At 38.2% G+C, this 14,466-nt stretch overlaps 1 protein-coding gene and 1 long non-coding RNA gene across 4 annotated transcripts in view; one reads left to right on the top strand and one right to left on the bottom strand.

The window, feature by feature from the left end:
- Positions 1 to 1,463: 1,463 nt before the first annotated feature.
- LOC112487338 (uncharacterized) overlaps positions 1,464 to 14,466 on the top strand; it is a 55,186-nt gene continuing 42,183 nt past the window's right edge. For all 3 annotated transcript variants that reach the window (XR_003050355.1, XR_003050354.1, XR_003050353.1), the window contains exons 1-4: positions 1,464 to 1,653; positions 3,716 to 3,764; positions 10,020 to 10,306; positions 11,065 to 11,268. This is a non-coding gene — a long non-coding RNA (uncharacterized LOC112487338). The remainder of the gene's footprint in view (positions 1,654 to 3,715; positions 3,765 to 10,019; positions 10,307 to 11,064; positions 11,269 to 14,466) is intronic.
- Positions 5,729 to 9,364, bottom strand: LOC103382679 (extracellular matrix protein 2-like). The gene is made up of 2 exons (XM_017034024.2): positions 8,384 to 9,364; positions 5,729 to 7,444 (listed from the first exon to the last, which is right to left on the bottom strand). The coding sequence occupies exons 1-2, from the start codon at positions 9,346 to 9,348 to the stop codon at positions 6,349 to 6,351; spliced, it is 2,061 nt and encodes a 686-aa protein (XP_016889513.2). The 5' UTR covers positions 9,349 to 9,364; the 3' UTR covers positions 5,729 to 6,348.

The following is a 14,466-nucleotide window of genomic DNA, read 5'->3' as shown; positions in this document are numbered from 1 at the left end:
TTTTCTTAGACATTCATTCAACTTAACCAACATAATTAGTGCAAATGAGAAGTAAGCATTGGTCTTAATCACAGCCTTTCAAGCCAATAATATATTATAGCAAATATGCTAGTGGTTAGGTAACAGATTAGCTGTTAGCTAAAAGCACTTGTAGTTAAAGGAAGACCAAAAGTAAAATAAACCTTGGTTCATTTGAATCGAAAATCATCATCACACAGAAAAGCACAAGTGAAAATAAAGAATCCGTTCATAAATACCCACTTGCACTCTGTGTGTGTGTGGGTAAGATACCCTTGGTGTTTGGACCCCACTTTTAGCAGCGCACCCACGTACTTCCCCTGACATTCCCTTACATTTCAAATTAAAGCTGTGCAGTACCTGCTGTGACCACAGAAATAAGTGGCCACTGCTACTGCAACTGAGACTAATTCATTTTTATGGCTGTCAAATTAAAGGCCAAACAGGAAGTAGGGCTTCACGTCCTGATGCTGCTGCTGACGTCAGACAGAGAGATCTCTGTGTTCTTTTTTTCACGTCCCTTTTAATTACACTGCTGGGTTTTCCAGTTTTTGCACATTGGCAAAAAACAACAGTAAGAAAAAAAACCTGACACTGAGGGGAACGATTGCTTAGGTAATGTCTGCAGCTTCTCATGGAAAACTTTGTGTTCCAGTTGTCAACGTCAGGAAACAGGGAAAAGTGAAAAAAAAAAATTCCTGTATTATTATTTATTTAAATAGCTCATTGTGTTCCTTTCTGCCACTGGAACAGCGTTTTGTTATTACTGTGACCCAGTTTTTCTTATTTCTACCTAGTCTAAACCTTGACTATGTGTAGTGCGAGGGTAATATTAGCACAAGAAGCAGAAAGAAAAAAAACCCCATAGGGAATGCTTCTTATAATCACCTGGAGTACGTTATTTGGTGCCTGGTAAAATCTGACGGTGAGGAAGAAAATAAACACAGCCACGAGTTAAAAAAAAAAAGAAATAAAACTTAAATTACTTCTCAATAGTGGTTACAAAAACAAAGTTTTTTTTATGAGTTAAATAAAATGATTTATAAGCAAGTAAATGCCCCTTTTCAACCCCTTTTCCAGATACTTAAATCCAATCAACTAATATTAGCTAACATTTTAACAGGACTCGTCTAGACTAGCAAAGTTAGCTGAGCTAGAACTGCGCTCCGCCATATTTACAGGAAATAACCGACCGGTTTTTCTTTTAACCCGTCTAAATTTACTACACATTGAAACCGGCGGATATTAAAATCAAATTTTAATAGGTTAAATCATACTCACCTGCACCACGTCCCCGATGTGCATTTGAAATGATCGGAGAGGACACGTTATCGGACCTGCGGTACCTGACATTTATAATTACCTCATTAACTTCAGCTGTATCCAGGTTTGGAAGCTAACTGCGGCAGGTTGTTACTTCATTTTAATTACGTTAACAAGTGTAACAAAACATGAATCAACGTCTTGCTCTAAGTAACAAGTCAGCCCCGCGAAATCCACGTCATAAAACATTTTTTCCAACGTACGTTTTATAGAGCTGTTCAAACAGCATGTAGCTTGGCGGGCTTTTCTTTTTTTTCTTTTTTTTTGAGTGACGCTTGACAGGATGTGAGATGTCAACTCCCGAAGCTCAAGGTAAGCAAAGTTATTAGCCTAAAACTAAAAAGAAATATGAATTAGTGAAAAGATGAACAACATAAGCAAAACTTTCCAACCTACCTAAAATAATAATAAAAAAGAACCCCAACGATAGCCCAGAATTTAAGCCATCACAATAGCTAAAATATAGCACAAATAGGAGGAGGTTATTGAAGCATAGCATAGCATAACATTTTTATTGTTTTTTATTAAACGTACTATTTGCCCCTTTTCTTTGTTTAGCTAAAATATATTGTTTGCAAATGCATAGATAAACATACTGTACTACACATACAAAAACATAGACAACATTATATACAACAATTAAGACAATATTCTGAAAGGTACACAATTAAAGATATACTAAAGGTGGCTAAAAGCCTATGAGACAGCTAAACATTGGTCCAATGTTACTTAAGTATCTTAAAAAGCTATATAACAACCACATTTTAACTGTGGAGTTTTATTGTTGGAGAAAAAGCTAAAAGGGAACTATGGGAAAGGTTAAAAAACAAAAAGACAATGGTTAATTCAAAAACCACTTAAAAAGTATTTACATAGATATATTAAAATGTAGACATATTAAAACTAGACTAAGAAAAAGAAAAAAGTTCTGGGAATAGTAATGTAGCTAAATGTGAGACATTTACAATATAGTAATTAAAATAAAATACAAATTGTCAGTACAAGTGAAACCTATTTAACAAGTGTACAAAATACATGTTAAATAGTAATGTGTTTCCCTGTTCCATGACTTTCCCTGGGCCAGACTTTGGACAAGCCTGCTATAAAGTCTGTCTCTGGTTTTGACTTGTTTGTTTAGGAGGACACCTGAAAGCCTTAGGGTTTCTTTAGAGTTTCACTGGTCTGCCTGCGAACAGCCAGGAATTTTCAGGAAGTCACTGAACAAGATTACCCTTTGACTCAGAGATCAGGGAAGATCAGTTTAGAACAGAAGGGGGAAAAAAGGAAGTCTGTCAGAGTAAACTTGTAATTCAGAGAATTCCTGATCAAATTTAGTTTTCTTTTAAATTCAGACCAACTCTTGGAAAGAAGCATCTTATAGGCTTGTACTGCCGAAGAAACTGATCATCAGCTCATTCCTGAGGTTGTATAGAGCGATAGGTGTTTTAATTTTGCGGATTGTTCCAACAGAGAGAGCTGCTGCGGCACAGTTTTAATGAGGCAGCAGCAAATGACTGGGTAAGTTAAATACAGGCCCAAGATGCAGCACAGCGAAGAAGAAGAAATTTAAGATGGGAATTTTTAGGCAAGATCTAATTTGTGCGTGAATAAATAAGCACTGGTGATATGGGAGCAGGTCCAACATGAAACTGACCACTAAGAGTTTAAAAATGGGGGCATTTAACCCTCATGAATTCAGCGGATAGAGGTTGAATATTTTACTGCTTTAAAATTTTATAGTGTGTAATCTGTGGACGTCTCTATATGACACTGGCGCAAGATTTATTTCTACTTTAATTACTTGTACTGTAATGCTATCAAGTTTCCTTTACAGTGTCCGCCTAAAAATAAGGTTTATGTAGTTTATTACAGTGTTTCTCAAATGCTGGGTTACGTTCCACAGATGGAACATCAAAATGGCTGGTTTTACTGTATAAAAAGTAATGTTTGGTTTTACAAAAAACTGCATTTACAGTTTGGTTCCCATGTAGATGTTTAAAAATTATGATTTTCATAGAGTATTGGGAGAACAAGGGGCATGAAACACATCGCCGGTTCTATCCAATTTTAATTTTGGACCATAAAAAAAATGTTCAGCAAACACTGGTGTAAATAATCCCACATGTAGAACAATAGTGGGACTGAAACAGAGGAAATGGATTTCAGTGCTTAGACAAGACTAAGAAGCAGGTTATGACCTGGTGAGAATTCCACAAAAAAGGAATTCTTTGATGGAAACACCAACACCAAACTAACTTTAACTAACTAAATTTGTGTATACAAAGACTTTTCCAGTTTGTCTTGGAACTTTGTGACTTACCCTCATTTCTATAACCTGAACTGAAATCTAACTCTTTGCTTATTCTTTCTAAAGGTCACTCACAGGCCCCCTGGTGGAGCTCAGTGCATATGTGCAAATCAAAGTAAGTGTGTGTTAAGAAATATTCTTTTAAGTATTCAAGAAATATGAGAGTGTAAAAATTTGACAGTGCATATCTTTCCTTTTATTCCTGCACATGTGTGACCTGTTTGCATGGTTTAGGATTTTATGCTGTGGCACGTGCCTCCATATATGTGTGTGTTTGTGTATGTGCGTGGGCGGCTGTGTATGTGTGTCTTCAGACCAGAAACAGATGATGGACCATATGTATGTGTGTGTCTAGAGGTCCCTCTGGCTCCCATGGTTTCTCTCTCTATCCCCTCCTCCTTCTCCCCTCTCTCTTCAGTCTCACCCTTGCCTGTCTCGGCTAACTCAAGCGCCACCTCCCTCCCGGACCTGCAATAGCAGCTCCACTCTGATTCCAAGCACTTTAACCCCTTTGTAGCCAACTTTGATAGATTTTAGGAATCAGAGATGGTTCTGGTAAATCTGAAGTCCAGATCTTGGACTTAGATAATCATTTGAACCGTTAGTGTGACGTGGTGGTTGGAATTGAGAAGGCAGAGTAGAGAAGAAGTTTTCATTGTAGATTCAGAGAAAAAAAAACTCATCTTAATGATGCAATGCTTTTTTGAGGTGTCTGTCTCTTACACTTTCTTGCTGTGAAAAGTCATGGCCACAAATTGCAGCCTATCAATCATGGCTCCCACTGAATCACATCACAACTGCTCTCAATAAAATTCTTACTTCAGCTTGTGAAACTTTTAATATTCAACTTAAAATTGCAGTTTACAAGCTGTTGGATTTTTATGGAGAATTGACATGAACAATAACATGTTCCGACTTCAGGAGCTTCTTTGGGACAAATATATAGCATTGGACTGAGGACTGAACAGAACCACAACTGTGTCTCTTGGTCTGTCTGTCTGGCTCAAATGCTCACACACAGGGTGTGGTTTAATATCCTGTTTCTTCTCTGTTTTTTCTTCAACCTCCTGCTTTCTTTTTTCTCCTAACTGTGCTCACATTCTTCCGCACTTATTGGATGTGCACGCATTGCCAAGAGTGTTCACATTTGGACAGTATTCTGTGTTCTATACACCTCAGAGAACTTCATAGATAGTCTTGGAAAGTACTTTGTGATACTAATGAGAGCTGTTTTCAAATGGTATTTGATTAATGATGCTATACGTTTTGTCCTGACTTTTGTATTCCCTCGTATTTTGTCACAATGTAAAAAAAAAAAAAGATGAGCAGATATATCACAAAAAGTTTCTACCACTACTAATACTTCTACTGCTACAGGTACTGCAATTGGTATTAACTTCAGTGCTGGTTAGTGTCCGGCAACAGGAAACAGAAAGGAACAGGAATATATTCAACCATCTGCCAAACTACTTGGCTCTAGACTCTATCAAAGGAGCAGTTCATTTGACTTTTGTGGAAACAAGTCTTCAACTTGGGTTCAGTGCAGTTTAACACACAGTCTCGGTGCAAGGACAATCTAGTTGTTAGTGATAGAAAGAGATTGTGAAAGTAAAAAGAGACGTAAAATTGGGGGTTCTTGGGGATCAAGGTGGATTTCTGGTGCTACGATAAAGAGTCAGGGTCCTGCTGGACCGTAGGGAGGTGCTGGTGAGCTCCCTTTGCCCAGCCGAGGCTTTTCCCTTCTGGACATGCATGGAGCCAGCGGTGGAGCCTGGATCCATCCTTTAAACCCTCCCTCCCCTTATTTTTTTCATCTTCTTCAAATCCCCCTTCCTCCTCCCTTTCTCCTCCTCTCCCTGGCACTCCCTCTCACCCCCTCCTCCTCCTGCTTTGCTCTGCTCAGCTCTCCTTTCCTAGTTCTTATGGGTGCAGTGCCACGTCGCTGAGTGAACTTATTAAACTGGAGAAAAAGACTTGGGGGGGAGGGGGGGGACTAAATAAGAAAAAAAAAGCGCTAAACACCTCCACGAGGGCTCATGCTTTTTCCCCCTCCTTATCTCTCTCTCTTTCCTATTGACATTTCCTCATCAAATCGCTTCCTCATATGTGTTTCATCCACAAATGATGTCAAAAACTACTAAAAGATAACAGCTAACGATGTGCTATGATTGATGATGTGCTGCTCACATTTCTTCATTTGCAGACTGGTGTCAAGCCATAAATACACACAGCACTCATTTAACCACTAGATAAACTTCCTGAAACATATGCATTTCATTTGCCACAAACTCAGTATTTGCTGACTGGAAATGAGTCAAATTCAACGTCTTGAGATCTCATTTGACACGCCCTTAAACCGTCTTGCTTATAAACTACTACCATCTAGTGGATAAATAGAGAACAACAGTATTACGTCTATACGTTTAAATTATTCTTTTCAAGAGTTCCAACAAATGCAAATTATGATAAACAAGGTTTGTCTAGAAATACCTGAACAAGCAAAAAGTATAGCAATAGTTAAATATAATTAGTAGTAAGTTTGGGAGAAGTGAGCTTTTTTTTACATTGAGGGGATCATGTTAGCCTTGAAATAGTACTCAGAACTTAATTTAATTTTTCAATAAATATTCTTTATTGACAGAAGCTTGTACTGTTGTTTTATGAGGCCACTGAAAATGTCTTTAATTTTCATCAGTTCATTAGAAGTGTACCACCTGAAACCCCCTTAAACACCTAAAAGCCTGTGTATCCAGTTTCCCCATATCAATCAAATTATGTTCCAGTTGTACCTGTACGAGGCTGCTCGGACTCAGACTTTTACCACCCCAGCAAAAAGCATCACGGGGAACCGATTGAATCTTATTGTGTGTCAATGCTACGGAGTGTAGATCATGTGGCAACTGTCTGGGCACCTGAAGCAAAGTGTTGTGGCAAAGGTCTAACTGGTGCAGGACGTGCAGACTTTTAAAAGCACCTATTGCAACTCTAGTGATTTTGTTCTTAGCCAGGCCAAGATGCTCCAAGTTCTTCAGTGTGTTGAATGCTGACTTCCTAATTGAGACTATAAGGTTTCCTTCTAAATTGAGAGTTTTTAATGAGGAGGGGAGGTGTTGGGGCACCTGCTTCAGTTTGTTGCCTTCCAGGTTTAGGCTTTCCAGGTGGGTTACATTGAGGAAGGAGTCCTTGAGAAGACCTTTGTTGGTGAGCCTGTTTTCACTAAGATCTAACACCAGTAGCTCTGAAATCCCATTGAAAGCCCCAACACGAAATTTCTCAATGCGGTTCCCTTTGAGGTAGAGCTCCTTGATTGACACAGGCAAACGTAAAGGAACCATGGTCAGCAGGTTGTGATTGAGGTTCAGGGTGCGAAGGTTACAAAGTGGTGAGAGCATCCCTTCAGGAAGAGACTCTGAACCGTTCCCTAGACTGTTGTTGCTGAGACTCAAAACCAAGAGTCCTGGACATCGATCCCAGGCTGCCTCAGACATCACATGAAGTTGGTTATCATCCAGACGAAGCTCCTCCAGAGAGACAGGAAGGTCTGTTGGAATGCTTTCCAATATGTTCTTGTCCAAGTAGAGACGTTTTAGAGCTGGGACACCGTCAAAGGCTCCTTCTATGGCACCGTTGGTGAGAAGGTTGTTGCTTAACACTAGGAACTCCATGGAAGCGTATTCACGAAGAAGATCCAGCTGAATGCTATTGATGTGGTTGTTCATGAGGAGAATGTAGCGAGAGTTGTAGGGAATGCCGTACGGAACTTTGTCCACACCTTTGTCTGAGCACTGAACCACTCTGAAAAACAGAAGATTTACTCCAATGTTAAACTGCTCTGCTGAATCATTTATAAAAAAAAAAGAGAAAATGTTTGGGGGATGTCACCATTTGGGTAGTAAATTTGAATGATCTTTGAATGTTTAATTTGTTAAATATTATTATTTTTATTGATTTTTGATTCCAGCTAACCTTTGATTCTTGATGAACTTTTGATCTTGATAAAATTGATATGTATCATTAGTAAATATTACTTGACCATCAGAATGTAGCTACTAAACCTAACCATATATATGTAGTTATCTTTTCTTTTAGCTACAGAAAAGCTAACTACTATATAGCTTACTGTATATTGCCATAATACTTTATCTGTCTAAATGGCATGTTTCTGTTACTATGACAATATATATATTGTATGTTTATGTTCGTATCACCTTTTTCTTTTTTTCACCTTCTTCTTTTATTGTTATTTTAATTTTAAGCTAACTCTTAGCTATGCTCAAATGTAAATACTCCATTAAGAATTGTGCGTTCTAATTAAGGGGGAATGTTAGATATGCACCAGATAAATATGTCCATGTAGTGCATGCGGTGAAAACTTAAAAAAGGAAAAACGACAGCGCCCTCTGCAGCCACTAACCAGAAGTTTCACTAATTGTTTCCCATTGGTTTTTTTTCTAGATGACATTAAGGTACATTACAACCTCTTCAGTAATATTGAAGGGCAAGACAACATGTAAAAATCAATTACTAATTATACTAATCTGATGTCCAGTGGACGGGAATGAGAGTCAAATTTCAATCAAAGTAGACACACCCCAAATCAGACCACTGACCCATAAGTCAGTGCTGTATGTCTGTACACTAAATATGTTAACTTTAACCACGACTAAACGTTAAATACAGTTTTATTTGGAATATCTGACCATTGATGAGGTTTTTTAATTATATTTTCCTTACCGGCCGTAGCAGGCGCACTCAGGTGGACAGTAGTTGTCCATAAAATAAGGAAAGTGTGTTGGCCTTGTTTCCTGCTTCTTTTTCTGTGGTGTCTTTTGGGTTTTATTTTCCTTTTTTCTTCTCTTCTCCTCCAACTGTTTAACCGTAGCCTTATTTTTACCAACACTGTTGATTTTCATTGGCCTTATTGCAGGTGTTGTGTCCGTTTTCAGCTGTGGTCTGCCTGCACGTTTGGTCAGTTGTGGTTGTGTAGGAGAGGGTTTTTTTTGCTTCACTTTGAGTTTGGATTCGGCTTCCACCATTGTCAGGGTTTCGGCCTGGTTGGTGAGCTGCGTCTTGTTTAGATTATGGGTAAACTCAAGCCATGGAGTGGTTGTGGATATGGTTTCATTTGATTCTGCTGGTGGGTTTGGCTCTGTGTTGCTCAAATTTTTGGATATAAACTGTCCGTCTTGTGGTTTTTGGGTGGCTTCTTTCGGTGGAACGTTGGTATTTATTTCTTGTGTTTCATGGACTGTGTTCATCTCCCTCTGTAAAAACTGCAGTAGTCTGAGTTGAGGGCGCTGTGTCACCTCAATTAGGAGATCTTCCAGCAACAAAGCTGACCTTCTGCCAGGAACCAGTGTGGACTCTGTTTGGCTGGGAGTGGTGACTGCAGGAGGAAATAAATGAGGAGTCACTGTGGTGTAGGAATGATTTGGAGACCTGCTGATAATTTGTATAGTTGCTGCTTGTTCTGACTCTTTCCTCACTTGGGCAAAGGAAGTTCTTAACAGAGGTCCTTTAGGCATTTGAATGCGTTTCATTTTGTCTACTGAGCCATGAAGCTCTGCATGATCAGTCAACTCTCTGTTTTCAAAAGTGAATTCATGTCCATCTTCTCTAATCTTCTCAAAAAGATGAATTCCTGCAACTAGCCTGCTCTCTCTTTCCTCTTTCTCTTCATCATGACGCGGCGTATTCATTCTGTCACTTCTTTGGAAATTCATATCTTCTTCAACAACTTTCCCAAACTGAAGCTCTCTATGTGCAACAGCTGCTTCTGTGGAACAGAAAGAAAACACATTTAGAAGAAAGATCTTCTCGGAGTGAAAATTATTTAATAGGTTAAAAAAGTGACTACGACTATGTGGCTTTTTAAAATAATTACATATAACTGTGCTTGAGTTATTTAAGTGACCCGGTTAATGGGGTATAAAATGTACTTGAGTGACACTCACTTGGTTGCAGTATATATGAATGTCCAGGAACTGTGATGAGCAGGAGTATGACTCTCAGGAGTTCCATGTTCTCTGAGGGACATGGGAAAATCATTTAGAGAACATGTAAAAACAGAATCACTTTTTTTCTTTTTTTTCTTTTTTTTTGTAATTTCAGTTACATTTTTGTATGTTGTGTATGTTTATAATACATATATACATTAGAAATTATCTAAAGGGTAAGCACTCAAACATCCTAGGTATGTTGTGTATGTTTATAATACATATAAACATTAGAAATTATCTAAAGCACTCAAACATCCTAGTCCAAATACTTCAGACATCATTCTGATAAAACCACATGTGTTGGATGAGTTTGATTAATGAGAGCTGCACTCACCTGTCATAACAATAAATGGTTTTCTTCTGTGTCAAAGCTTCATTTGTCAGTGTTATCCGTGTGACCCTCCACCTTCCTCTCTGCGTGGACCCAAAGGAAACTGGGGCAACCTTTGAACCACACGCTGGAACTACTGCAGGTTCCAGTTCCAGTTGATGCTCCTCTCCATGGAGGATTTTCACACACACACTCTGGATGAGCCACAGTTAACGGTCCTCAAATGCCTTTATCTGGAAGAGAATTCTCGCACTTACCCTCCACCTCAGAGGAATTCGGAGCATCAATTGTGGGAAAGAAGGGCAATTTTAGGAAAAGGAGTCAAAGGTAATAACTTAAACAAAATGACCTCCACTTGTGAACTACATGACTTAAGGAAGTCAGAGATGCTCTGTCATTCTTTACCTTGCTAACCCTATTTTATTAAGCATTTTTTTACCTCCACTTGTGAACTACATGACTTAAGTCAGAGATGCTCTGTCATTCCTTACCTTGCTATCCTTATTTTATTAAGCATTTTTTTAATTAATTTTAATTTCCTACAAATTACATTTTGTTCAATTTTATATAATGCTTTAATAATAATCAGCCACATTCAAAATAAAATAATATTGTTTGGTCTTGGACATAGTTATAACTTGAAGGTTAAAGTGCAAACAGTTTTAGAATTTTTGCAAATAAGTTTCACTTTTCGTATGGAGGAGAGTATGTGACCTTTATATATTGTTTTGAAATAAATAGTAATTTATTCTTAAATTCCAGCTCCAAAACATGATGTTTTTATAGAAGAACAAAATGTTTTAAGATATACAATATATCTAAAATATTTAATTATCCTAAGTTACATAAACTTAAGGTAACTTTTTTTGTATTTATAAAGTATAATACAAGCGTCACATTGGTGATAGCAACAGTTCAATGAAACCGAGATGCAGTACCTCTCTCTAGCCACAGAGTGGCAGCTTAAAACCATACATATTTGGAAGAAAAGCCCAACGTATGTGAGCGTCTTGTTTTGCTGGACACTGATGAGCAGTAAAAGACAACCAGTGGTTTGAGTGTTTTGTTTTTGTTTGTGTCTGCAGCCAAACCGATTTCCTGAGGACCGTGACACAATGAGAGACGGTCCACATAAATGCTGAATGACAGGAAAGAGGCTCATCCAATTGAAGTCAAACTGCCAGGAGAAGAAGTGAAGATCCTTTTTACAACCTAAGCAGCGGCATCTCATTTCCTGCTGGATGTGACGTAATGTGCGGGAGCTGAGGTGTGAAAGACAGGGATGAGAGGTGAGGATGAGATGGGGGTGGATTTGTATTACACCTGCACCTGTTTCAGACTAAAAATAACACATCCTCTCTTGTTGGTTTGAAACACTACTTCCCTTTTTTCTACCTTAAATAGTCGCTCACATCATTATTTTTTTTACATTTATTACATTGTCAAACCCCAGCTTCTCTCAGTTAAAAACCCAAGAGCTTAGTCAAACCTTTGTGGCCTCACAGAGCAAATAATGACCTCACTGCTGTAAAGAGAATCTATAAAATGAAAATGTGTCTGAGGTCAGGGCAGGAAAACTGGACTCACAGTCCAGTGTGGAATTTACACGGGGTTGAACGGGTGTGTGTTTACGTCTGTTGATACTCTGCCTAAAATGATCCGTTTTCTGAAAAAGGGATTGAAGTAAGCCAACGTTTGGCAGAGTTACCTTTAAAATAAAGTGACCCAAATGCAACTGAAAGATATGTTACAGGACAGAAAGGTTTCTGTTGAAAATGTTATTTTATTTAGTCAGCGGAGCGACTGCTAGTAGAACTCGACAGTGTTTTGGCTTTGTTGTAAGTGGACATATAAGTCATGGTAGCAATAATGACACTCACCCAGAGGGTTTCGTAGAAGAACACGTAATCTAATTTACAGTAAACAGAGAAAACATCAATATGATGTAACTGGAAGGCATAAATTCATGAAGGCAACGGTGACAGATGGGGAAAATAAAGACGTATCTAGACGTACAGGCTGTAAATACACAAGAAAAATAAGCTGAACAAAAGTAAAACCCAACCACCAAACTAACCCGTCAGTATGCTCGGAGGCTGGGTCTGTGGCTAAGAGGTTAACAGGGGTCCAGCTCAAAGGTCTCGGACTGTGGTCCTTTTGTTGGCATTAGAAATTAAAACGTAAACACCTGTGTGCTCTTGGTGTGTACTTGTGTTCTTCATGCTTCGTGGTAACACTTTAGGTACTGTACGGCATATGTAGGCTTTATATACTGTAAACTAATACAGCGTGCCTGTATATGTTGGAGTAAAATCTGGGTCAGGCCTTCTGGTCTTCTAATATACAGTAATCTGCTGATTGTTGCTCTCGTAGGCTAGAAAAAGCGTCTGTTCTCTCAATGGGACTCACCTACTTTCAGCAAAGTTTTTTGCCGGTGCAGAAAAAAAAAAAAAAGCTAATTTCAACAAATTTTGAAACCATTTTTGCCCATCTGAGACATTATTATTTAACTCTTTATGTTGTTAGCTTCTTTGGATATTTTTGGCTAACGTTCTATATTAGGTAACATTTGTATTGGTTTGTGTCAAATATTTTATTTTGTTGTTAGTGTTATTGAGTGTTATGGAATACTGAACTAGCTTTAGGTGAAATTGGAGACATTTTTATCTTAGCACTTAGCACATCTTAAACTTACTGCTACTCACTGCCTTATTTTGAACTAACAATTGTCCTAATACTTCAATGCAAAGTGCTGACTTTTTAGTTTTTGGTGTTGCAGCTTTGTCTGTCTGTTTGTTATTAACAAGTCTTCTTGGCTTACTTTATCTACGTTTTTTTTGTTGCCATTTTAGGCTAATTCTTGTTAGCAATGTTTTAGTCAAACTTCAAGCACCTGCAAAGGATTTCTGCTTCACTCTACCTCTGTCCAGACTTTTTTTTTTTTTGGAGGGTAATGTTTGTATAAAACATGTGAGCGCAAAGTGATTTTTAACAATCATTGACTGTCCCAGTTAAACATCCTTCAGCTGGAGAACAGACAACAAACACCAATGTCATGTAGGAAGAATAATATTGAATGGACAAATATTTTTACATGAATAATCTACTATTATGTTATTTAAATGATTAACTGCAGTCATATCTCTGGGGGGACTTACAGTCATGGTAGACTTAGGCCTCACTCTGACATTGTTGTCTTAACCCTGCCCAGAATAGCTGCAGCAAATTAAATTCCTGTTTTTGTTTAAGGATGGAGTTCTCGGGTCAGTGAGTACATCGTAGCAGGGAACTTGAGCAAAACACAGCCTGAGGAAAGGGAGGCGAGAGAGGGAGGAAGGAAAGGGAAAAACTTTTGCTAATGTAAAACTGAATGTTTTTTAATTTATTTAGTTCAGACCCAAAGTTTTCAGTAGAATCACTGATCAAGATCCTGGCAAGTTCCCCGTCACAAGAGGATTCTGCCAAGGTACAAAGACACCTGCTTTCAAGAGTAATTGGAGGATGAAAAATGATTTATAGCATGTCACGCCCAAATGAACCCTTAATGAAAAAACACGTCCAACCCTTTTTGACCATTGATCTCTAAAGAAACAGGTCCAATGATTTGGACATTGTGTTCTCTATCTATATTTATACACCTTTTCTTTTTTTAAGCTCTATATTGTGTTAGCAATCCTGGCTATCCCGTAGAAAAGTTTCCTATAGTCTGCTATCTTTTCCCTGTTACACTCCCAACATGGAGCTTTCTTCTGGTGTTTTTGTGGCAGTTTTGGTTACGTTTTATAAATAATTGAGTTTAAAAATAAGTTTTCTGCCATGGTGTATTTTTTGACTCACCCGTAGTAAGTAATTTACCTAGCATTTACTTTTATGTGTTTTTCAGACTGGCCATTTTTAAATGTAGCTCTTATTTACCCTAAAATTGCATTTAAACATAAAGTTATTCTTTTGTAACAACACATGAAGCCTGTCACCCAAAAACTCTGCTATTGTCTGTGAAACAGTCACCACAGACTCATATCTGATTGACGTCGCAAAAGTGCTGTTTCTAGGACGACAGTGGGTCGATTTAGATTAATTTTTTTCAATTGAAGATGTGAGCGAGCATAAAAGCAGCAACTCCATTGACATTTGGCTGCTTCGTATTGTGCCAGAGCAGAAATGGTGAAGCAGTGCAGCGGAGTGGCTCCCATTGTCCTGTAAATTATTCCATTGTTACTTAGAGTGACTCATATGGTTCTGAGATTTCTGTTTAAAGCAAAATTCTGTCCAGACTATGTGTGTGTGTGTGTGTGTGTGTGTGGGTGCGCCCCACTTTTAACCAATTACTGATGCCACCAGCTCACCATATGCTACATGACGCAAGTGTCTGCTGAATTTTTCTTTTTTTTTTTTTTTTTTTTTATATACATTCCACACTAGAAATATTGCACTGGTGCTGACACTAAAATCAACAAGTGTGAAGAATGTCGGTAGAGAAAATGTTC

Source organism: Cynoglossus semilaevis, chromosome 8 (assembly GCF_000523025.1).
Source record: "Cynoglossus semilaevis isolate Cse_v1.0 chromosome 8, Cse_v1.0, whole genome shotgun sequence".
NCBI lineage: Eukaryota > Metazoa > Chordata > Actinopteri > Pleuronectiformes > Cynoglossidae > Cynoglossus > Cynoglossus semilaevis.
This window is presented reverse-complemented; position numbering and strand designations above follow the sequence as displayed.